The 23,723-nt window shown below is 41.5% G+C and overlaps 3 protein-coding genes and 1 pseudogene across 3 annotated transcripts; all 4 read right to left on the minus strand.

The window, feature by feature from the left end:
• Positions 1-1,814: 1,814 nt before the first annotated feature.
• LOC115688267 (2-methylene-furan-3-one reductase-like) lies at positions 1,815-5,271 on the minus strand (annotated as a pseudogene).
• A 1,635-nt stretch (positions 5,272-6,906) lies between these two features.
• LOC130138732 (2-methylene-furan-3-one reductase-like) lies at positions 6,907-8,692 on the minus strand. The gene is made up of 4 exons (XM_056313657.1): positions 8,382-8,692; positions 7,981-8,289; positions 7,656-7,815; positions 6,907-7,425 (listed from the first exon to the last, which is right to left on the minus strand). Exons 1-4 carry the CDS (start codon positions 8,592-8,594, stop codon positions 7,151-7,153), a joined length of 957 nt encoding a protein of 318 aa, XP_056169632.1. The 5' UTR covers positions 8,595-8,692; the 3' UTR covers positions 6,907-7,150.
• Positions 8,693-11,168: 2,476 nt separating this feature from the next.
• LOC115688317 (CASP-like protein 4A1) lies at positions 11,169-14,360 on the minus strand. The gene is made up of 3 exons (XM_030614115.2): positions 13,635-14,360; positions 13,211-13,346; positions 11,169-11,457 (listed from the first exon to the last, which is right to left on the minus strand). Exons 1-3 carry the CDS (start codon positions 14,333-14,335, stop codon positions 11,263-11,265), a joined length of 1,032 nt encoding a protein of 343 aa, XP_030469975.1. The 5' UTR covers positions 14,336-14,360; the 3' UTR covers positions 11,169-11,262.
• A 1,682-nt stretch (positions 14,361-16,042) lies between these two features.
• On the minus strand, positions 16,043-22,454 carry LOC115688309 (protein farnesyltransferase subunit beta). Its single transcript, XM_030614106.2, is given in 15 exon segments — positions 16,043-16,198; positions 16,201-16,425; positions 16,794-16,921; positions 17,146-17,326; positions 17,394-17,480; positions 17,702-17,774; positions 17,946-18,002; positions 18,831-18,895; positions 19,824-19,875; positions 20,431-20,484; positions 20,570-20,652; positions 21,303-21,338; positions 21,614-21,719; positions 22,020-22,106; positions 22,249-22,454. Coding segments are annotated over 15 exon segments (1,428 nt in total). The 5' UTR covers positions 22,368-22,454; the 3' UTR covers positions 16,043-16,123.
• Between the last annotated feature and the right edge of the window lie 1,269 nt (positions 22,455-23,723).

A 23,723-nucleotide genomic window follows, 5' to 3' on the forward strand; every position in this document is an offset into this window, starting at 1 on the left:
ATACTCTGAGCCTCGAAAACCTGGAAAATCTAGGAACCTGCTTTGGGAGGAGAAAAGTGGAGGGTTAGCAAACTAAAAAAGAAACCACCTCTAATGAAAAAGAAGAGGTTGCCTTGGGGGCATTGCCTCCCGCAAAAATAGACGTGGCTCGAGCTAGTTTGCCGATGATTTTCAAGGCATCAGCAATGAGAGTCGAGAAGGATGATGACCAAGTTGTCGACGAGAAGGCAAAAGAAACTAGAGCTCAAATCAGAGGAAGTCATGGAATTTGAAAAGCTCATTCAAGTTTCCACTACAGCGCCAACTGTGCTAGATGGGACGGCTGGCATCTACATTAACAATTTCTGGCCTATTGGCTGGATTGACTCATTTGGTAAAATGTGAAAAGGTTTAGGACTGAATTGATACAAGTGGAATAGGTTTATAACTTTTTTAGTACTTTTGTCGGATATTAACACCTTCTTCTTTGTTCAGAGGATGAACAAGTTTATTCACTTGAATGATACAACACAATCTACACAACAGTTCATCCAGACCCTTGGTAAGATAATGCAGAATTTTGCATAGCCTGTTAAACGTCATGAGCATGAAGGGATGCTGCGGATTATTTTTATACTTACCAATGTCGAACTTTTCTGGGAGGTCATCGAAATTGTCCTTGGTGTAATCAATGGCCAGATCAGCACCCAAACTCCTGAACAGATCCATCTTCCCAGTGCTAGATGTAGCTGCCGCTCTTGACGCACCATTACTCAGCTAGCTGTGTCGTTGAACCTACTAAATTCTTAACACTTCCTAAAGTGAACAAGTGTTCTAGTCTCCTTATACAAGCGGTGATTAGGGTGGAAATTCCTGCTTTTCAACAAGAATTATGGACGCATTGCCATCAATACATGACTTCAATCTTCACTTGAGGAGAATTTGTTCAACGTTTTCGCTATCTTCGTACGTCGTCTTTCTTTAAATCAGGAACATTGTAAACCATTCCCTTGTCATCAGTCAGGGATAAACAATAATAAAAGCCAAAATATAACCTAGTTCATTACCTGAATAACCATTGTTTCCAACACCATCTGCACCACCCAGAACAAGGAGGGACTTGTCTGGAGAGGCCTGCACTTTGAAAGCCTCCATGAGCAGTTTCAACAGCTGCAGGCAAAGAAGCTGCTTCACCAAAGCTCAGCTCCTTGGGCTACGGGGCCAACACTCTCTTTCACAGATGTGTCCATATTGCCTTAGTTGGCTCCCAAATCCATATATCTCATCCCCACCTTTCAACTTCTTCACTCGATCGCCGACTTATGCCACAATGCCAGCAACTTTGTACCAAGGCAGAGTCTAGATATAAGGCTCAAAGAAGGGGAGTCACAATAAATATGTAAGAGAAAATAAGTTAGGATCCTGGTATCGATTATCCGAAGGGTGCTTGTTATAAATGCAGAGTGTGATAATTGAAGTCCTAAAACAGTACACTCAATATCAGCCAATAGCTAGCTACACCATTATAGTTGTTCTGAATCTGATTGGAATAGTCGTCGTCGTCGTTATTTTTCTTTGCCAATTGGCCAACATAATTGTAAGGATAGTCTGATATATCACAATCAAAATTTACTTCTGACAACAAAGGCACTACATGGAGACTAGGAAAGTTGAAACCTTCCGTCACACTAACTCTAACCGCACTATGTAGAAACTAGTATACAAAGAGAAGCCGAATATACAGACAGACAAAAACAAGTACCATCAGCATCTAATCAAGGACTTGCGATTAACACAGATCCATGTGGACGCTATATTTCTTTCTCGTGTGTGGTTCACGGGACGGGGTGGATCACAACTTTTCCGGTTGCTCGGCCGGATTGAAGATACGATAAGGCCTCAATGGCCTGTGAAAATGGGAACGGGCCCTTAGGATCGACCACTGGTTTCACCTTCCCGCTCTCCAAGAAGGGCTTCACCTTCTCCAAGGTCGAACGGTCCGATGTTGTTTCAAAGAAGAAAGCTGGCGGTGGTAATGTCTTCCCATTTTCTGCAGTCGTCACCACGCTCCCTCCTGGCTTCACAGCCTTCACTGCCCGCTCACTTTGCCCTGCACATTAGGAATATCAATTGTTTACCCTGGCGCCGAACGGTTCCTCATCGAGAAAGTTACTAATCACATGTGAGATCTTTTCCGTAAAAATGGACATTTTAGCGAATCGATTGTCAGTGAGCAAAGAAACATGCATAGCGTCCAGATGGTAATGTCACGCAACATCAAGGTTTCATTATGTTCTTTTTCTTACCAACTGCAACATGGACAACATCAAACTTTTCTGGGAGGTCTTCAAAATTGACCTTGGTGTAGTCAATGGCCAGATCAGCACCCAAACTCTGCAACAAATCTAGCTTCCCAGTGCTAGATGTGGCTGCTACTCTTGATGCACCAAAAACTTCCTTACCCAGCTGCGCAATTGGACCAACCAAAAAAAAAAAATGAAACACCACCAAAAAATAAAAGTGTTAGAAGAAGAGTCCTCATATCGAGTGGGTCCCACGTGAAGCCGATGCGATTCTTGAGACGTGATTCGCAAGAAAACAGAGAATGAAACGAAACAGTACCCGTATTGCGAGTGTGCCGACACCACCAGCACCACCTAAGACAAGGAGGGACTTGCCGTGAGAGAGGCCAGTTTCTTTCAAGGCCTCCATAGGCAGTCTGAATGACCGCCGGCAAAGAAGCAGCCTCCTCGAAACTCAGCTTCTTGGGCTTCAAAGCCAAGAATGACTCTTCCACGGCCGTGTATTCAGCCAGCGTCTCATGTTTCTCGGCGTGCCGCGTAAATCCATATACCTCGTCCCCAACCTTCAGCTCCTTCACTTCGCGACCCACTTTCGCGACAATGCCGGAGAGATCGTAGCCCGGCACGGCCTAATGCAAAAGGGTGGGGCATAACGTTAATAATACATGTTATAAGGAAAAATAGTGACCATGCTGTCCATCTAAAATATCAACCAAATTACCGGTAAAGAGAAGCCCGGGAGCTGGTAAACCCCAATCACTCTCATGGTGTAATATTTGCATCTTTTAAACAGAAGAAGAGAGAGTTAGTGGTGGGGCCCACAAGAAAAAAAAAAGGAGAAAGAAGAATAAGAAGACTCGGTCAATAAAGCAGCACAATGGACTGCATTTTAAGACCGAGAGCTCCCTCAACCGAGAAAGGGAAGGGAGAAAGAAAAGGAAAGAAGAGGGGAAAGAAGAAGAAGAAGAAGAAAGAAGAGGAGGATTTTTTTCACGTGGGCTTGCTGCGGGACGTTATCAAGCCGATTCGACTTCGTGTCATAATGCTCAGTAAGTATTCATGTCTGTCGTTCGTCCAATCGGAGGTTTTTTCGGAATTACGGCTTGTATTCGAAATTTTGTGAAAATCGAGCCATAAAATCCGATTTTTGAGTCGTTAAGTTACGAATATATATAGGAATGGTAGTTTAGGGTGTTTTGGGGCGGTGGGATTTTGCGGATCTCGATTTGGATTTGCGGTTTGCCTGATACAAATTTTTGAAGTTACACGCTCACGGTGAACAGTGCGCGACTAGTGGCTTTTAGGACAATTTTCGTCGGTTTTCGACTCGATTTTGGGAAGGCCAAGTTGTGCGACTTATAGTACTTCAAAAGATCTTCCTTTTAACTATAAGCTCGCTTGAAATGGGGTTTGGTAGAAAGAGTTATAGCGTGATCGAGTTTCGCATTCAAGCTCCGTGTTGTAGATAATTTCGAATATTTGCTTCGGTTGAGAGTTTTGTTAGGGCGTAACAGCCGTTTTGTTAGCATTTAAGCTTGCTATATCCATTTTGTAATTGTCGTAGTATTTAACTTGGTTTTGATCATCGATTATCGTTTAATTGTTAGGATTATGAGATCGTCGGCTCGTTTAGCTACGTGTTATTCGTTTCCGATATTCCCAAGTAAGTGGTGATGTACTGAGGTATATATATATAGTAAGAAGGACATATTTGCTGCATAAAGCTGGATCGAATGTTTACTACTTTTGGATTATAGTGGGATTGTTCGATAAACCTTTCCTGAAAGGTTATGAATACTAGTTTGTGCATTAGATTTTTGAGATAACTCTTGAGGGTATATATATTTTGGTTTGTGAAACCATTTGTGATATGGATTGGTAAAAGAGCTAAGTGCTACACGATAACGTAAATTCGCGAGAGCCATCTCTAGAATCTTGTTGTCAAGGACTAAGTGCTGCATGGTGACTTGGGTAGCGTGGAAGCCACCTCTAGGGCCTTGTACTATTAATATGTGTAATAAATGACTAAGTGCTACACGACGATGTAAATTCATGAGAGTCACTTCTAGAGCCTTGTACTATTAATATACGTTGGTCAAGGACTAAATGCTACACGATAACATAAATTCGTGGGAGCCACCTCTAGAGCCTTGAGTTGAATATTGAGCATGGAATGGACCATTGACACGTGATTTGACGAGTTTGATTATTGAATTGGACCAGCAATACTGATTTTAATATTATGGATAAATGGGTATTCATGTTATGAATATTAATTATTTTGAAGTGGTATATAACTCAGTTTACTCTTGTAAGTTGTTATATTCTGATTGGTATAAATGAATTATATCCTTGTGTATCGTGGATGCTCAATATGTTTATAAGATATGTACTACACAATGAGCTATGGTTGCTCACTCCTCTTTTTCTCATTCTTTTCAGGTTCCTCAGCTAGCGGCCGTTAGTACAAGAGCGCTATCACGGGGACTTTTGAGAGTTAGATTTTGGGTGTGGTTTTTGAGAGTTGTATGTAAGGTTGTTGATAGTTCGTCGGGTTGGTTGAGTTCTTGATGTACATGTTCTTTTGGTGGATTATAATAACTCTAATGTTATAACCAACCTATTGGTTCATGTGATATATCTGTGATTTAAGATATATATGTTGTTAACAGGTTGTTGGTTATTTTTAAGACTTCGTTCTTCGTGTGGAAGGACGGCCATGTCATTCCCCTTTCTAGTTGTTTTCGGAGTGTTACCCGTGGTGGCAACCGGATTGAGCGCCACGGCGAGGACTTTAACCAGCACCTGGCCCTCTTGCACTTTAGGGACCTCGAATTTTGGGTCCAATCTCAACACATTGGCAACGTTTCCGTGCTCGCCGTACACCCAAGCCATCATTTTATTTGGAATGACGAAATTCGTGGCCATGGAGAAGAATGGATCAATTAGGACGAAGAAGTCTTTTCTTTCTCTAGGATCTCTCGGTTGTTCTATCTCAAGCTCAAAGCATACAAGAGAGTATGACGACTTCATTTGCTTTTATAAAGTGCGATAGTTATAAGCTCCAAAGGGAGGCTAATGACATATACGATGACTTCATTAGCGGAGAAGCTTCGTCATTGATGACGCCAACCGAAAAGGGTCAACAAGTCGAAAATGTCGTGCCAGACAAAGACAAAGAGAAACACATGACTTTTGGTCTCCTGGTGAAATATGCAGTAATCTCTCAAAACCGTATTTGTGCAGAAAGGCTGCGTTTGGTGTCCGAATTTCTAAACAGGATAGTGGATAGGATAGGATAAGAAATCTGGGATTTCTTCATATCCCGTCTTCATGTTTGTGGATTACGATTTAAAGTCGGATAGGATAATTTTTATTTTATTTTTTTGCTATTCGAGGGTCCGGAGGAGTCGGTGAAGGAAAAAAGCCGAGAAATTTTTTTGGTGAAAGCGCACAAGGTGTGGGGATGAAGATGACGGCAAGTGGAGCGTATGATTTCTAGAAAAATAGGCATTAAAAATCCTATCCGGTCTATCCTACCCCTCCCCGGATTTTTTATCATATATCCGATCTATATCCACCTTATCCTATCATGGACCACCACCAAACACAGGATAGGATAAAACATATCCTATCCTGGTTTTTATACGGTCGACCAAACGCAGCCAAAGTGATCAACAGCGTGAACCTCAGATGGTTCGACGCAAATGTCGGAGACCAAATGGCTAGTAAGAAGTCAATCCATTTAATTACTCAAAAAAGATCACTTGTTCAAATTTTTTGGCTCTAATATTTTATATGTAATGTACTTTTTGGCCAAAAGGTTGGCAGGATCAATTTTACTTAGGTCAAGCGTGGTAAATGATCTCAGTTTATGATATAAATCTCATCCAAAGATTATTTTATTTTCCGTATGGGCTGGTTTTACAGTTTTAGATTAGAGCAATTTAGACATACCGTTGACATATGAAATTTGAATTACTAAACAATGGGGAATATTGTTTAATAAGTCAAAAACATATTGTATGATTGCCAATTCAATTCGAAACTTTTCAATTTAGCCAATTTAGCCTTAAATGTAATCCTTCCAGCCAAATTTAACCGTAATCACTGGCATGGACGCTGGCCGTTATTGGCAAGTCATAAAAAGGTTTATGGCTAAATTGATCAAATTAAAAAGTTTAAGACTGAATTGACTGCCGTACGATAAATACAGGACTTTTTGGACAATTATCCCCTAAACAATGTCCCCACTTGAGTGGTTATTATAGAAATGAACTCTAAGCAGGGACAATAGTATAATTGTTCTGACAATGAATACCCAGCATTTATTTAGTAAATCAAGTTCCGTATACTTTCTTAAGTCCTTCTAGGGTCCCATATATTTCCAAATTTGCCGCCAGTTACCTAAAACTATCATAAGATCGGGTGCTCATAGGTAGTAATTTAACTCTATGGGTCTTCTTCTTTTTTTTTTTTTGGGTCAAAAACTCTATGGGTCTTAACTCACTTGAAATGATCGTAACTTCTTTAAGCCCAATAATTAAATTCAATATGGCCAATAGCTAGCTGCTGTTCTGAATCTGATGGGAATCATAATCATCATCATCATTTTTCTTTCCAATTGGCCATCATAATTGAAAGGATATTCATATATACCACCATCAAAATTTATTTTTGACAACAAGGGCACACTTTGGAGACTATGTAAAGTTCCATCACACTATCTCTAACCGCCCTATATAGTAACTTTTATACAAAGAGAAGCTGAATATAAACAGACAAGAGCAAGCACCATCGACTCCTAATCAAGGACTCGTGATTAAGACAGATCAATGTGGACGATCTATTTCTTTCTCGTGTGTGCTTCATGGGACGCGGTGGATCACGACTTTTCCGGTTGCCCGGCCAGTTTGGAGATACGAGAAGGCCTCAATGGCCTGCGAAAATGGGAACGGGCTCTTGGGATCGATCACTGGCTTCACCTTCCCACTCTCCAAGAAGGGCCTCAACTTCTCCAAGGTCGAACGGTCCGATGTTCCTACGAAAGAGAAAGCCGGCGGTGGTAATGTCTTCTGATGTTCTACTATGGTCACCACGCTCCCTCCTGGCTTCACAGCCTTCACTGCCCGCTCACTTTGCCCTGCACATTAGGAATATTAATCGTTTAGCCTGGTGCCGAACGGTTCCTCAGCGACAAAAGTTACTAGTTACATGGAAAACCTTATCAATGAAAATGGACATTTTTACCAAATCGACTGTCGGGGAACGAAGAAACTTGCATAGTATCTAGATGGTAATGTCATGCATACACAACTACTTAATATGGGACGTAAAAAAAAGCTGACTTTTCATTTATGTTCTTTTACTTACCAATTGCAACATAGACAACATCAAACTTTTCTGGGAGGTCTTCAAAGTTGACCTTGGTGTAGTCGATGGCCAGATCAGCACCCAAACTCTTCAACAAATCTAGCTTCCCAGTGCTAGATGTAGCTGCTACTCTTGATGCGCCAAAAACTTCCTTACCGAGCTGCGCAATTGGACCAACCAAAAAATAAAAATATGAGAAACACCGCGATAAAAAGCGGCAGAAGTAGTAGAAGTAGAGTCCTCATTTCGAGTGAGTCCCGCGTGAAGCCGATGCGATTCGTGAGACATGATTCGCGAGAAAACAGAAAAGGAAACAAAACAGTACCTGTATTGCGAGTGTGCCGACACCACCAGCACCACCCAAGACAAGGAGGGACTTGCCGTGAGAGAGGCCAGCTCTTTCAAGGCCTCCATAGGCAGTCTGAATGACCACCGGCAAAGAAGCAGCCTCCTCGAAACTCAGCTTCTTGGGCTTCAAAGCCAAGTACGACTCTTCCACGGCCGTGTATTCAACCAGCGTCCCGTGTTTCTTGGCGTGCCACGTAAATCCATATACCTCGTCCCCAACATTCAGCTCCTTCACTTCCCGGCCCACCATCACAACAATGCCGGCGAGATCGTAGCCCGGGACGGCCTAATGCAAAAGGGTGGGGCAGAACGTTAATAATACATGTTATAAGGACAAAAAGTGACCACGCAGTCCATCTTAAATATCAACCAAATTACCGGTAAAGAGAAGCCCGGGAGCTGGTAAACCCCATTCACTCTCATGGTGTCAATCGGATTGAGCGCCGCGGCGAGGACTTTAACCAGCACCTGGCCTTCTTGCACTTCAGGGACCTCGAATTCTGGGTCCAATCTCAACACATTGGCGACGTCTCCGTGCTCGCCATACACCCAAGCCTTCATTTTAGTCGGAATGACGAAATTCGTGGCCATGGAGAAGAATGGATCAATTAGGACGAAGGAGTTTTTTCTTTCTCTAGGATCTCTCGGTTGATCTATCTCAAGCTCAAAGCAGACAAGAGAGTTTGAGGACCTCATTTGCTTTTATAAAGTGCGATCATCATAAGCTCCAAAAGAGGCTAATGACATATACGATGACTTCATAGCGGAGAAGCTTTGTCATTGATGACGCCAACCGAAAAGCGTTGACAAGTTCAAAATGTCGTGCCAACAAAGGCGGAGAAACATATGACATCGATCTCTCAAAACTGTATTCGGCCAAAAGGTTTGCAGGATGAAGATGAACTTTATTTACGTAAAGCGGGGTAAAATGAGCTCAATTCATTATATAAATCTCATTCATAGACTATTTTATTTTCTATATGGGCTGCTTTTAGGGTTTCAGATTAGAGCAATTTAGATATACCACTGACATATGAAATTCGAATTACTAAACAATGGAGAATGTTGTCTGATAAGTCCTAAACCTAGGGGAAATTATCAAAAAAAAAATTGAATTTATTGCATTTGTGCCAATTCGATAGTAAACTTTTCAATTTGGCGATTTACCAATTTCGTCCTTCAAGCCAATTTTAACTGGAAATATCCTACGTGGCATAGCCATCACTAACGTATACAATTTTTTTCCTCTCTTTTTCCTTTTCTTTTTTCTTTTTTCTTTCTTTCTTTTCCTTTTTATCTTCTAAGCCTGGTGAGGATTGCTAGCCAGTGACCCCTCTCCTGCCACTGGGCGAAGGCCAGAACCCTCGCCCGCTATCAACAAGGACTTTGTGACCCTTGCCTGTGGTCAGCTGGCCCTCATTGGACTTTGTAGAAAAAAAAGGAAAGCCATAAAATAAAATAAAAATCCAAACTATGCCTATTGTAATACATTTACTCTGAATTTTTTTTTTGTGACATTAAAAATCCCAAACTTGTTTCTATGTGATACATTTACCTTCTGTCAAGCATCGTTAGATGATTTTTCAGCTAAAATAGCGTCGTTTTTACTTCACTTAAGCCACGGGAACACTAAGTCAATACCGTTTCTTTTCTAACGTACATGTAGGCAGATTTTCGATAGTTCTCATTGACAGAAATTCAACGAAGACTAAATGTACCACACAGGTAAATGTTTGGGATTTTTAGTTTCACGGAAAAAAGTTTAGGCAAAATGTTTCACAGTGGCATACCTTAGGGTTTTTGGTGGCTTTTGCTCTAAGAAAAAAAAGGAATAGAAAGAAAGAAAAAGAAAAAATAAAAAAAATTCAGAAAATTTTAAAACATTATAAAAAAATTTCCACGTCGACCTTCGTACGTAGCACTACTAACATCCACGTCAACGATTTCTAGTCAAATTGACCGAAATGACTTAAATGGCAAATCATCAAAAGATTTAGGATTAAATTGGCCAAATTGAAAGGTTTAGGACTAAATGGGTACAATATAATAGGTTTAGAACTTTTTTGGTAATTTTCCCCCTAAACCTATTGTGCGACAACCAATTTAGTCTTAAATTTTTCACTTTTGCCAATTTAATCCTAAACATTTTGACGATTTTCCAATATAATTCTTTCAGCAAAATTTTTCGTTATTGTTGATATGGATGTTGGCTGTCATTGGCAAATTATCAAAGGTTTATGACTAAATTAACCAAATAAAAAAGTTTTAAGACTCTATTGACTGCCATACAATAGCTTTAGGACTTTTTAAAAAATTATCCCCCAAACAATGTCCCTACTTTAGTGTATATTAGAAAAATCAACTCAAAGCAGGGATAATAGTAGATTTTTTTTCTGACAATGATAATTCAACATTTATTCAGTAAATTAAGTTCCATATACTTTCCTAGGTCCTTCTAGGATCCCATAAATTTCCAAATTTGTTTTCATTAACCTAAAACTATCGTAAGATCGATTGCATTGATATGGGTTTTAACTCACTTGTAATGATCGTAACTTGTTTACACCAATAATTAGTAATTTACCTTGATCAACAATAATTTGTCTATAAAGTTCCCAAAGTGAATATGCCAACACTTAGCAATGAACCAATAGCATAGTAAAATATCTCAAACTGTTGTAAATGATGATAGTTATGAATACTAATTGTCCTCATTAATTCTCATTTTCCTATAAATCCTTACTACATTTACCTTAAGAGTCTCCAATGGTTGGTCTCCAATGGTTGAATAAACTAATGTCGTAATCAACCTGAATTTAAAGTTGTGCTGTACGCCGATGTTAAAAGCATGTCGTTCCTGGATAAACCTTAGCTTCATGGTGACAAATTCCTGCCAAGACTCCCTCTACATTGATCTTCTCAGCCAGAGTCACCAGATGCAGTGAGCCAACCATCCCATAATGGTACCAAATGATGGGATTGTTATGGAGGCCTCAAATTTTTTGAAATCGATCATCCAAGGATAACTTTATAATCACAAAGCTCACCTTCATAGGGGAACAATTTCAGTGACTGATCACATTCACTCTTTTCCTCTCGCAATCGCTTCAATCAGACACTGAAATCCTCCGTCGTGCTGATCTACACTATTCATATATTGCATCAAAACTGCATTGAGTAGATTTAATACATACATACACAGGAAATTGAACAACATAAGAAAATAAAAGTAGGCAGGTCATTCATCTGTTTTGATCGATTACGAGGAACGGAGGGTACAAAGCGTGTAACCGGAGATGATGGAGCAGAGAGCAAAGGCCATGAAAGCCAGGATGGAGAGAGCCACGGATGCAGTTGCCATCTGTGGGAACTTGTCCTCTCCCCAGTTCGATTCCCAGTCATCGACTCTCGTTGCGGCTGATGATGATGCCGATAACAGCAGATAACTCATTACCTGCAGTTCCCACACACAGCAGTCAGAGCTTGAATTGAAGATGACACGAAATATTCCAATCATGAGAACATGGACAGTTTCATATGCTTTCTAGTATCAATCTGTACTGTCGAGGGGAATTCTGTTCCCTTTTCAATCCATTTAGCTTTGTGTCACCTCAGTGCCATTGTTTTCACACTATGATGAATCAAGTGTTTTTGAATGATAAATCACACTTGACCAGAGTTGATAGCCAATGGCCAAACTATCCTGTCGGCTTTCATTTTTAACTCGTTTGAACACAGCACCAATTTGTTAGTCAATGGAGCTAATATCTCTAAGTGACTGAATAATATAAAGGAATTTTGCTTAGCACACACACGGAGTGAAAAGTTATCCCACGTATAGCGTAAGATAATTGCATATATAGTTTATTTTTGGTGACTGTATTCAGTTTAGTAGATAAATATTCATAGTCCAAGATTATATGTTCATAAATCTTTTACAAGGCCCGGTTTTCCAATATAAATCTGAAGATAGTACATTGAATTTGTTTGATGACTACATCCTCAAGGCAAGACATGCGAGAGCCCTCGAGAGGAAAGAGTTGAAAACCGGGATTCTGCCAAAGTCTCGAAATGAGATAAGATATGACAGAGATGCCAACATTGTTTTCATTCGCTGGAAAGTTCAATCTACCAGCGTTCTTTGATGAGCCGTAAAATATTCCACCGTTCCGACCAAAAAAAAAATTCCACCGAAAGCAGAAAGTGCTTTTACAAGATTCACAGCAGAGAAATAGGAGAATATGTTCTTCTTTTCCCTTTTACAAATTTAATCTCATGGACCAAATCTAATGAAGGTCTATGAAACGATGAAATTCGTACTGAACCATTAGAAAGGAGCGTGATGAAAACCCACAAGTTTGCTGCATATGTTTGTGGTTTTCTTCAACTACAATAGGTATAGAGTGAACTCTACTTTTCCTAACAAGGCACTACTTTTCATCTTGGGACCACTATGGCAGGATCTAACTTTTTCCTTAATCACAGCCCAGAACATCACCTATCAAAATAGGAGAATATTTCTTCTTTTCCTTTTTTACAAATTCAATCTCACGGACCAAATTTAATCAAGGTCTATGAAACGATGAAATCTATACTGAACCATTTTAAAAAGGAGTGTGATGAAAACCAACGAGTTTACTGCATATGTTTGTGGTTTTCTCAACTACAATAGGTATAAAGTGAACTTCACTTTCCCTAACAAAGCACTACTTTTCTTCTTGGGACCATTAATGGCAGGATCTAACTTTTTCCTTCTTAACTAAGATAGATTACACTAACCAGAGGAAATCATACTCGTCCAATGACCTGCTGACTTCGCCCCATTCACTTTACAAATGGGCATCGGATCACGCGCTACCAAAAGTCTTATTCGTTTTACTTTAGAAAAGATCAACTTTCTCAAGGTGCAATATACACAGAAGAGAGAACAAAGAATGGCCAGCAAAAGGCAGCATCCAACGAGCAAAAAAGGTGGGAAAAGTCAGAAAGAATAGTCCTAGCTGAACTCGATCAAATGGGGACCAAAAGCAAATGATACACGAAAATTTTAACCCCCAAGCACAATTCTTATCTCTACCAACTAAAATTTATGGGAGGCCCCATCAATGATGATCAATCACACGTCCAAATCATGTATGACAAAATATGGGCCACTGAGAAACGCGCTTTCCAGGAAAAGAAGATGGTGAAAAGGATAGAAGGTTCACCTGATCCAGGAAAAAGTCCAGGTAATGCCGGAGAGGGAACCGAGCGACACTCTTTCCGGTGGCTGAGAAATAAGAAACATCACAAGCTTGCAGCCCTGAATACAAAAATCCTATCCCATTCACTGCTGCTATGTACCTGCATAATGTAGGAATTTACCAGAAGTTATCACCATTTGTGATCTTTCCAAATACCCAAAATTTATCTCACCAACCCTAAAACCCAAACAACGAATGAAGGAATAAAAAGCACATACGAATGCCATCAGAAACCTGAAATCACTTTCTGAATCAGCAAATCACATAGGATCATCAGCTTTCAGCTGGGAGTTGCAAATTCACAGAAACCTCAATCTAAGAAGACTGACAGAATGAGAAAATGGAGCACTTAAAATCTGAAGAGTTATTAGATGGAATGAGATCGAACCTGAACTCCCTGTATCGGTAGAAGGAATCAATAGCCCAACCCTGGTTCTTATCAGCCACCATAACAGAGAAAGACACCAAGCACAACACGAGCCCACACACTCTCAGCACCAACAGCGCCCTCCTCACCGTGCGCTCTCTCCTGGTCCTCCTCAGTATCGACAGGTTCGGCCTCACCCTCCCACGACCGCCGCTGCCTCCTCCGCCGCTGCCAGCGGGGAGGTCGCTGGCTCCGGCTCCGGCTTCGACGCCGCTTTCTTGCTTGACCTGCTCGCTCTCGGCACCCAGATCCACCACGGTCAGCGGGCCCGGGCCATCCCTCACAGACCGCCTCACGGAAACCGCCGCCGCCAGCGGAAGCGGCTGCGCCTGCGGCGGGGAATCCGGGTCCGCGGTGGCGGGTGGGGGCGACTTGCCGCGGCCGTCTTCCCGCGGGGAGGATAACCGGCTGATGGAGCTCTGGTCCGAGGAGAGGGACGAGTCGGAGGCCGAATCGATCGGGTGGAGCGGCGACTGCATCGGAGACGGCGGCTCGCCACCTCCGGGGCCCGGCGGCGTTGTGGGTCTGGGATCAGAGCGGGATGAAGAAGGCGGAGGCCCAGCAGAAACTTGATGCTTTTCTTCTCCTTGTTCTTCCATTTCTTGGTCTGCGCGTTGATGGTCGTCCTCAGCACGTGGTGGGTGTTGAGGTCTCGCTTCCATTCTCTTGCGACTGAGTTCGAGTTCGAGTTCAGCACCCGATGACCGTGTCTTATCACTGATGAGTTCGATGACGAGACACAGACAGAGACAGAGACAGAGGGACAGAGGGACAGAGGAGACTGATTTTGAAGTTCTTGGCAGTTTCTTGGATTGACTGTACGAGGAGACGTACTTTTACTTCGCGGTTCCAAAAGCTAACGACAACAGCTATTGCGTTGGCCGATGAAAGAAAATTTTTGCGAGAGTTTTGCCTCTTTGTTACGATTGTTCACCCTAAAATCGGCCTGCTGATGAACTATAACAACTAGAAAAACCGTCCGAATGGTCGAGGCCGGAATCAAAAACCGTGCGGACTGCGAACGAAAGGATACGATGTCTTAGCGCACGAATTTTTGTGAAGTTTGATTAACGAGCGCCTAACGAGACTAATTAGGCAGTAATGTATCCTGTTTAGAAATTATTCTTTCGGACCGACCAATGTGTTCGCGATTGATTTGATAGGATTCTCGGGACCAAGTATAGTAACTTCTTGCTTTTGCTTATTCTTGCTTTGCTTCTTCTCTCTTTCCTTTTGTTACTCAAGATCCGGCGTGACGGCACTTGTTTGGCTAGCATAAAGATATTAGAAATATCAAAAGTTTTGTACGGCGCTCATTTCAGTGCAAAAAATTTTCACCTCAAACTTCAAAAGTCATCGAGAGAGGATTCCTTCGTGAGATCCATGTGTCTGTTCTATTGTGCCCTATTTTAGCTATGGTGGTGAAAGAGAGCTAGAGTTACTACAACATTTATTGTAAATGGACAATTTACTCCACTAGACGACAATCTTTCAACGAGGAATTTACAAGTTCTCGTGTCGATGGGTATAATTTCTCTACTAATAGATTGCTTTTGAGAATTAGGGTTTATATTTGAGGAATTTGGGAAAATAATTGATTGTCCAATTTAGGATTTATGGTTGGAGCAAAACATGTAGACGACATCATTTATTAGTAGATATGCTGACTCAGCACGCCAACGAGCCACGTCAATCGAAAAAATTAAAAAAATATTACCACGTCAAAATTCCGATAACCCAAATTGAAATTGACATAATAAAATATATAATGAAGTGCTAAGTGATTTTTTTTTTTAAGTGACACCTAAGTGATATGACAAAAACTTTTGACATCAAAATGAGCACCGTACAAAATTTTTAACATTTTTAGTATCCTTATGCCCAGTGATTTTGTTCCACCAAAAAGAGAATCAAACTTTGCAAAGCCTACAGGTTCCCGATGCACCACACTAGATGGAGCCACCGAAAACAATTTTATTTACCAGCGCTTGGGGCTTAGATGCAATAGAGAATCCTCATGCGCTCTCCCATCATTACACTCTCATGAGACCAATTCAAATTTTTGATCGAACAGGATGTCTCCAATTCAGTTCGACTTTCTTCGTCTGAACCTTCCGTACATCACTGGGCTTCGACGCTTCCACTTGCAGGCACAACTCACAAGCGATCAAAGGTATAGCCCGAACCTGTCCCGCGTGTCACGATTGGCTGAACGAAATCCCGAGGCTGGAGACGAGAATGTACGGATAGAATGTAAAACATCAAGGTTACTCCCTGAGGTTCCCACTTAACTTGTTGGTTCGTTGTTGTTTGCAACTTTATTCATCACAATCCTTGCCACGATGACAATGACGATGAAGAACAGGAAAGCCAAGAACAACAAACCTTGAAAATGTAAACTTAAAAGCTTACATTATCCCATGAATCACCAAGAATTTTTATTTTCTCCACTAATAAGTTACTAGAGTACCTGAATATGTTTCCGACTGCGAATTTTGTAAGTATACAAATCCACTTGCTACCTTGCGAAAAACTCATTTGCTTCGTGATACTTGCTCAACACGACATTGTGGAGAGGGTGGATGGGTTCCAAAAGGTTGGAGTATGGACCTACAACAGCCCAAGGCAAAGGCGCCGAATCCGCACTCTTTGACCAGCTATACTGACACACCGTGAGGCCACTAAGACAATAACATGTGTGGTAGAAGTCTCGAGATTTTCCGGGTTTGTCCCTGAATCCACCCTCCGGCAACTGCATCAAAGCATGAAAGGTCACAACACTGCGTATCCTCACAATTGGTAGCAGCACATCAGGATGAGATCAATGAGCAAACCGTTAAGGACACAAAAATTTAGTGTCTTAAAGGTCAATTGGTATCATCGAAACTAATCTCTCGTTATATACAGATGATACTCTGCTTGACATTTGAAATCACGAAACCCTACTAACATCATAAATCACCACACAGCAACTTAAACTCTACTAAATGCAAACAGGTGGTAGATGCATGGGAATTCATTTCTACTGAATATTGGATTTCGCACACAGGAGTTGTCGATGACCTTCAATTATAAATTCACAAAAACACAAAGCTTCTTTTACAAACTATGCACAAGTACCTGAGAGCATAGAAGAACGTATTGCTGCAAGGCTAGGCTGTTGAAGAGAGATCCCGCCTCTGCACGTCTTTCGACAAAATTATAACTGGCATTGCCAAGGTTTACGGAACAGGAAGCACTCTGAGGGCCTGTAAAGAAGCAACTTCACATGTAATAATGGAAAAGACACGACAATTTCACAAATTAATTTAGGTTCAAATCCACACGACATGAGTGATATCCATAATGAATGCAGATAGCGGATATTTTTTTATCACAAACATATAGGGATCTATAAGCACGCAAGAAAGTTCATTTTTGCAATGCAAAAGGAAGTAGAAACAGAGGACTACATTTTCTTTATAAGACATACCTCCCTGTTCAAACTGGCAGGTCCCATCAACTTGAGGAGAAGCACTCTCCAGATTGTTTTCCTGTTCAGACAGATTGGATGCAGCAGATAGAGAAGAATCTATTGAATCTGTTGATTCATCTCCTCCTCCTTCTGATAGACCAAATGGACGCAATTTTTGCAGCAATGCACAAGCACCACCCTAAAAGTTCCTTTTGTTAATACTGCAATCAACCATCTGGAACCAAAACTGTCAAAACAGAAATTACCTGCCAAAAGGAATAGCAACCATCAACCAATTTATTGGCTCTCCCTTGAAAGCCACATTCTACTCCTTGGCGATACACCATCCAATCCTGACAGAACAAAGTACAGCTGAAATGCACTTCAAATAAAACAACAGACAACTGAAAAGAAGAAGAGCAGACAAAGAAATGCTGATTGTAGACTCTCACAAAACTGTCAAGATGATAGACACAACAAGTTCTTAATGTATATAGAAGTAGCAATTAGCCAGATACAAATGGCAGACACAACAGTCGAAAGAGAGGCAAGTAAGGATAGCGTTGTGACTTACAATTAATCTAGATAAGTCCAACCGATCAGCCTCATTGATTAAAATCATCGTAGCCAACCCACAAAATGTATTTCTGTCAAACCCAAAACAGAAATACTAAGAAAATTTCATGATAAGACAAAGACATAGCCATGATAATATGGAGGAAGAACAAAGAACGGAAAACAACTTCATGGCCATCCAAATGGCTTATTCCTGACATTAGGCAACACACACCACTTCTAAGCATTTTGATGAAACATACCCACCATGAGCTTCGGAACCAGGTTCTCCTGCGATGCCACCCTCATAAGTCTGACAACTGTATAGAGCCCAAGAGTAGAGCTTTCAGCAAATAAAATAATCAATAATGAATAAGATGCTTCCTAAGGCAGTATCATAGTCTAACTTCCCCAAGCCACATAATAAGATGCTTCCTAAGGCAGTATCATAGTCTAACTTCCCCAAGCCACATAAGGTAAGATTTTCTACATTGACATTGCCCAGTAAGAAAAGTCAGCTGGTTCAGGTGCATCAAAGTATGAACGTAACATTTTATAACTGGATTTTGTGCCAGGCTGGATAGCGATAGGCATAATACATTTTGATCATAAAAAGGAATATTTACTGCATCTAGATCAGCGACCCACCAGTAATTAGCATCTTAAGGTTGAAGACACAACCTGACCTCCCTAAAAGTCATTGACAAACAACACAATTTCGAGAAAGAAAACAGATCCACCTATGAAAGAACCTCAGCATATTAATAAAACTGTGCCCCAAATGTGTCTCCAATAAACACCAAATGGGTATTGCACAAAGCCATAGTAGCCATAGGGCCAAAAATTTGATCTTTTCTTCTTCGTTTTTCTAATCCTTTTGCTTCAAAGACTATGACGTCATTTCCACTTCTAGTATCATGTATGCTTATTGTAAACAGTAAACATATTAACACCATGTAACGGATCTCACAAAGCGTCACATTAAAAAACATGGCACGAAGCGTAATGCTAATACATGAAATTGACGTGTATCAACTTTTGAGTCAATAGGCCATCAAAGGAGACAGACTGTCAAGAAAGAGACCAGAGCACTGATAATACAATTCAAAAGGCACCATTGATTCCGTGTCAAACCAATTTTAACAGACCTCAATATGAAATCTCCAACATTTTCAGCCAGCCCATCATCCAAAATGTTTAGGCTGCTTGCAACCTAGCCAAGCAGGAGTTTCAGCGTCATTCAGAGATTAATCTGACAACATGAAAACAATGAAGTAATCATCCCGGGATAAGAATATTCTTTTGAGTGGCAAATAGTTACATAGATCAATCACTTTCTAAGGGATTGAAGGAATTCTAACTTGAGCTCTAACCAGTGACCAAAAGGTGAGAACATAAGGAAGACAAGATTCCTTAAATCAAGTACCCTCTTCAGTAAAAAGCATTACACATGAGTAAGACATCTCAGGAATGCAGATAAGCTCATAATGTGATTTGATATCACAAAAGATACTAGAAGGTTTGCTCATTTCTACAGATCCAGCGCTACACAGTACAGATACCAGGACAAAGCCAAAATCTTTTGTAGCAGAGCATTTATCTCGTTTGTTTAAGGCTGAAGGGCACAAGGATTACGAGAGATACAGATACTAAAGCATAGCCGGTCCTAGAGCCAGCATTCCTGCATAAGAGATTCCAGGGATGGTTGAAAGCAGACAACCATTTATTTTGAGTGGAGTATATTTTCATCCAAAAAAATCTATATGGACAGATAAATTATCGCAATAAGCAAGAAACATAGGCCTAACAACGATTACTACGTAGTACAAATGCTTATAAGATGATATGTTAGTTGACTCACAAAGCATCAGAACCACATAGCTAAGGTATCTCCAACCTCACAGCAGGTCATGCAACAGTTTCCAGAAATTGAGTGCTAATATAAGTAGACTAAAGTCATGATTGAGCCACTAAATAATTGGAAATGAAGTTATATTATGTTGTCAAAATCAAGTATGTGAATCATATGTCTGTCCTGTGAATCATTCATGTGTGATTGTGTGTGCGTGTGTGTGCACGCGTGTGTGTGTGAGTGAGAGGGAGAGAGGGAGGGAGGGAGGGAGGGAGGGGCATAAACTAACAGAGATAGCAGTGTAGCAAGCCCGAACATCAATTTCTCCTCCATCATGCATCCTTGGAAACAACAAGTCCAATTAAACCAAATTAGTAAAAGTTTTGGAATCTTACACTGCATTCTACAAAAAGGGAACAAAATAGATAGTTGAATGGTAATTTATCAAGGTAAGCAAAATAATTCTTTACTGTGCTGGAAAGGTTACCAAGACACCACAGTTAAAGCTCCATGGTTATGCCACTAAAGAGAGGACACGTGAAGGACTTACTTGTCCAGCACTTAAATGAAGTGGATCAAAGTGTAATTGCTCAAAAAATTAGTGGTCGAACACACAACTGGCAGATATTGCCGATTGCTCATCATCACTCCCTCCCTCCCCACCCCCTTCATACCTCCCCCCCCCCCCCCACCCCCGCCCTTCCTCCTCCTCCTACTCTCTCTCTCTCACTCTCGTGCATGCTCCCGCAGGCCTTGCCATTAAATGTCAAAGATTTGTCAACATTTTGGAGAAAATGAAGAGACTGACCAAGTATTGCTTAAACATTTAGATGATACAGTTTATTTGGATGGACATGACTTCAATTGTAAATTAAACATCTGGATTGATTTCATACCTGAAGGCTCCACTTGATTGTTTCATTTGCCTCAAAAAATTGTACACTTTATCTCTGAGAAAGAATTTCTATACCATATTAAACCCATATAGGAAAAAGAGCATGGAACTTCAAACTGTTCATAAGTTTAATTGACCACCTGTTAATTGAAGACAAAGATCTGGATCCACCCAAGGTAATAAGTGAATTGACCGCAGCATAGGTTGTTGCAAGGTGAGGCAGCTGAGAAAAAAATGTTTATAGGCTGAAAACTACCAGCAAGAGACCAGGCAACTTAACAGATAAACCAAAGAAAGGAAAAAACCAATCTTCTGCACAGCTGAACTACATTCAGATCTGAGCTAGATAACCTCTAAATATTCTAAAAGAATAGGAAGACAGTTTTAGGCAAAAGTATAATACATCTTGTACCTCTAAAACTGCAAAAGGGGCTAACCAAGTACATATTAAAAGAAAGAAGAACAACATGATATTAGAATCTTTTTATGCCCTGCAATAATGATTAATTGACAACATATATTATGGCCCAACCTAACACCATTCATCTGCATAAATGTCACATAGGTGACCTCCATATCTTTCCCGATGAGTACAAGAAAAGATGGAGAATTTTCATTGGAATATTCACCAAAGAACCTTATGATTTCTCTATCAAACATTGGTGAGAACCCAATTCCCCAAAACCTAAGTGTTCCTCCACAAGGTTCGTCCATTGAAGGTGAGTCAAGAGAACGAGCCAATCAGGAGAAGAACAAGTTTTACTTGTGTAAACCAAATATGGTCAAAGCAGTAGAAATCAAGACAGAAATTCTTTTAGCATTCAAAATATCTCGCAACATTCCATCCTTAAACATTAGGAGAGTAATAAGTACCTGCCCAGGTCCACCCCCATATCCACCACTTGGGTCCTACAGGCAAAAAAAGGGCAAAACCATTAATGTGACGATAAGATAAAGTTAAGGCAATACCGAGAGAAGAAATAACTGAGCATGGATAACAGAGGAAATGAGCAAAATGGAATCCGAAAGTAGTCATCCAACTTCAGATTTGCTCGTAAGTGTCCCAAGGAGGTTAGCCCTTCGAATCGGCAGGGAAGACACACTGCAGTCAATTCTACCGGAAATATGACCATAGAAATGACCGGCATGAAGCAATGCTCTGATAATATCAAGGCCATCGGTACCTGACAGCGACTAAGGAAGTCGATGACACTATCTTCGAGTACCGCATCAAGAGGTTCACCCAGCAAAGCAAGAGAATGTATGATCCAGTAACAGAGCCACGGGCGACTGCAAAGCATTCCATTAATAAGAAATCAAAACATCAGTTCAGAGCCAGCAATTGGCATCGAAATTATAACCCAACAAGAGCTAAACACAAGCATATCCAACTCAACAAGAAAGGGCTCCTCCCTTCCACGGCTTCTGGCAAGCCGAAGCAAGAAGGAGCCACTCCAACCAGGAGACAGCAATCATGACAGCCAAATTCATCACATAAAGGGCCGACCCTCCCAATCAAACTACCAAGCACAAGCTCCGACGACTCCGGTCCCTCGACACGGCAGGCAAAGTGGGACCGGCGGGGGTTACCTGGCATCCAAGGCGCCGAAGGAGGGCGCGAGTCGACGGAGGCCGTGGGTCAGGTACTCGACGTGGCTATCCCGGTGAATCTCCAGCCTTCGAAATCGCAGAAGCGGTCAGCCACAACGGCAAAGAGATGAGGAGAAAGGAAACAAAAAACAAAACTGCAGAAATCGAATCAAAGCCTCCAGCAGTTCAGACGCGCGCGCGCAGAGACAGAGAGAGAGGTGGTACGGACGAGAAAGACTGAGCAGCGGGAGGGAGTTGAGCGAATAGAGAGTAGATCCCGCCGACTTCCCGCTCCACCATCCACTGATCACGCTGCGTGACCGTCGTTCTCGACGACGACGACGACATGCTCCTCCTACTATTCCGATCTCCAAAGTCGAAGGCTTTGGCCGATTTAGCTTTTGATAAAGGCGTACTTTTTACTGAGCTTCGTTTCGCTTTATAGTTGCTGTACACTGTTGTCTCTCTCCGTCTTTTCAACTTCAAAGTAAAACCAAGAATTTGATATAATCGCGAGGATTAGATGGGGCAATAAAATTTAAGGGTATGTACAAGGACCAACTCATCTTAAGCCCCCCACCTTTGCCCAATTCAATCTATTGCATAAAGAGTAGCGATGGGCATGGTTTCGTGATAGAACCACGAACCCAATGCATCCCGTTTCAGTTCGCCGTTCCATTTTTAAGGAGCTGCCGATTTTCGATTCGATTCTTGATTCCGGGCGAACCGAACCGGGAGAATTGAGAAACCCCTAAAGGGAAGCTTTTTACTTTTTACTCATAAGAACTTAGATGTGCTTATCCATAGAGGGGTTTATACTAATCTTTCCTACAATCAATAAGGATCAATGTGCATGAAGTTGTCTGTAATTGAAATAGGGGTTACTCTTAGGGAGACAGCTAATTCTCTACTAATAGTCGCTTATAAAGTTCTATCAAAGGGGTTAGACTAAGATTTTAATGGGAAAAGTGTCAAAAAAGTCACAAACCTTTGGTATTAATACCAATTGAGTCATAAACATTTTTGTCTTTGTGCCAATTCAGTCCTTCCAGCTAATTATGGACGGATTTTGCTGACATGGACGCCGCTCGGGCGGTCGCCAACGCTGACGTGGATAACTTTTAATAATATTTTAATATTTTTTAATTTATATTTATTTTTTTCTTTTTCTTTATTTTTTCCTCCTGCCTCTTCCTCCAGCTGGTCGCCGGCCTTTGGCGAGCCACGCCGGCCTCTGGCGAGCCACGCCGGCCACGGGCGACGCTCGCCCTCGCCTAATGGCCGCGAGGGCGACCTCGCACTGGGCTAGTGAGGCTCACCCAGCCTTCACCATGGCCGGGCGAGGCTCGATCTCGTCAAATCCGGCGAGCCTCCCCTGCAACCTCGCGGCCTCTGGCGAGGACCGGGCGAGGCCCGACCTCACCGGCGACTGGGCAAGGCTTGCCCGGCCCTTGCCATGGCCGGGCAAGGCCCGACCTCGCCAGCGGCTGGCATGGCTCGCCAAACCTCGCCGGCCTCTAGCCGGTTGCCGATCCGGCAACCAACTGGAGGAAGAGGGAGGAGGAAAAAAGAAAAGAAAAGAAAAGAAATAAAGAAATAAAAATTCAAAAAATATTAAAATATTATTAAATTTTGTCCAAGTCAACGCCGATGACCGGCCGGCGTCCACGTCAGCAAAATCCAACTAAAATTAGCCGAAAGGAT

This window comes from Syzygium oleosum, unplaced genomic scaffold (assembly GCF_021117445.2).
Source record: "Syzygium oleosum isolate NSW1041296 unplaced genomic scaffold, Sole_v2.1 Sole_v2.08, whole genome shotgun sequence".
NCBI lineage: Eukaryota > Viridiplantae > Streptophyta > Magnoliopsida > Myrtales > Myrtaceae > Syzygium > Syzygium oleosum.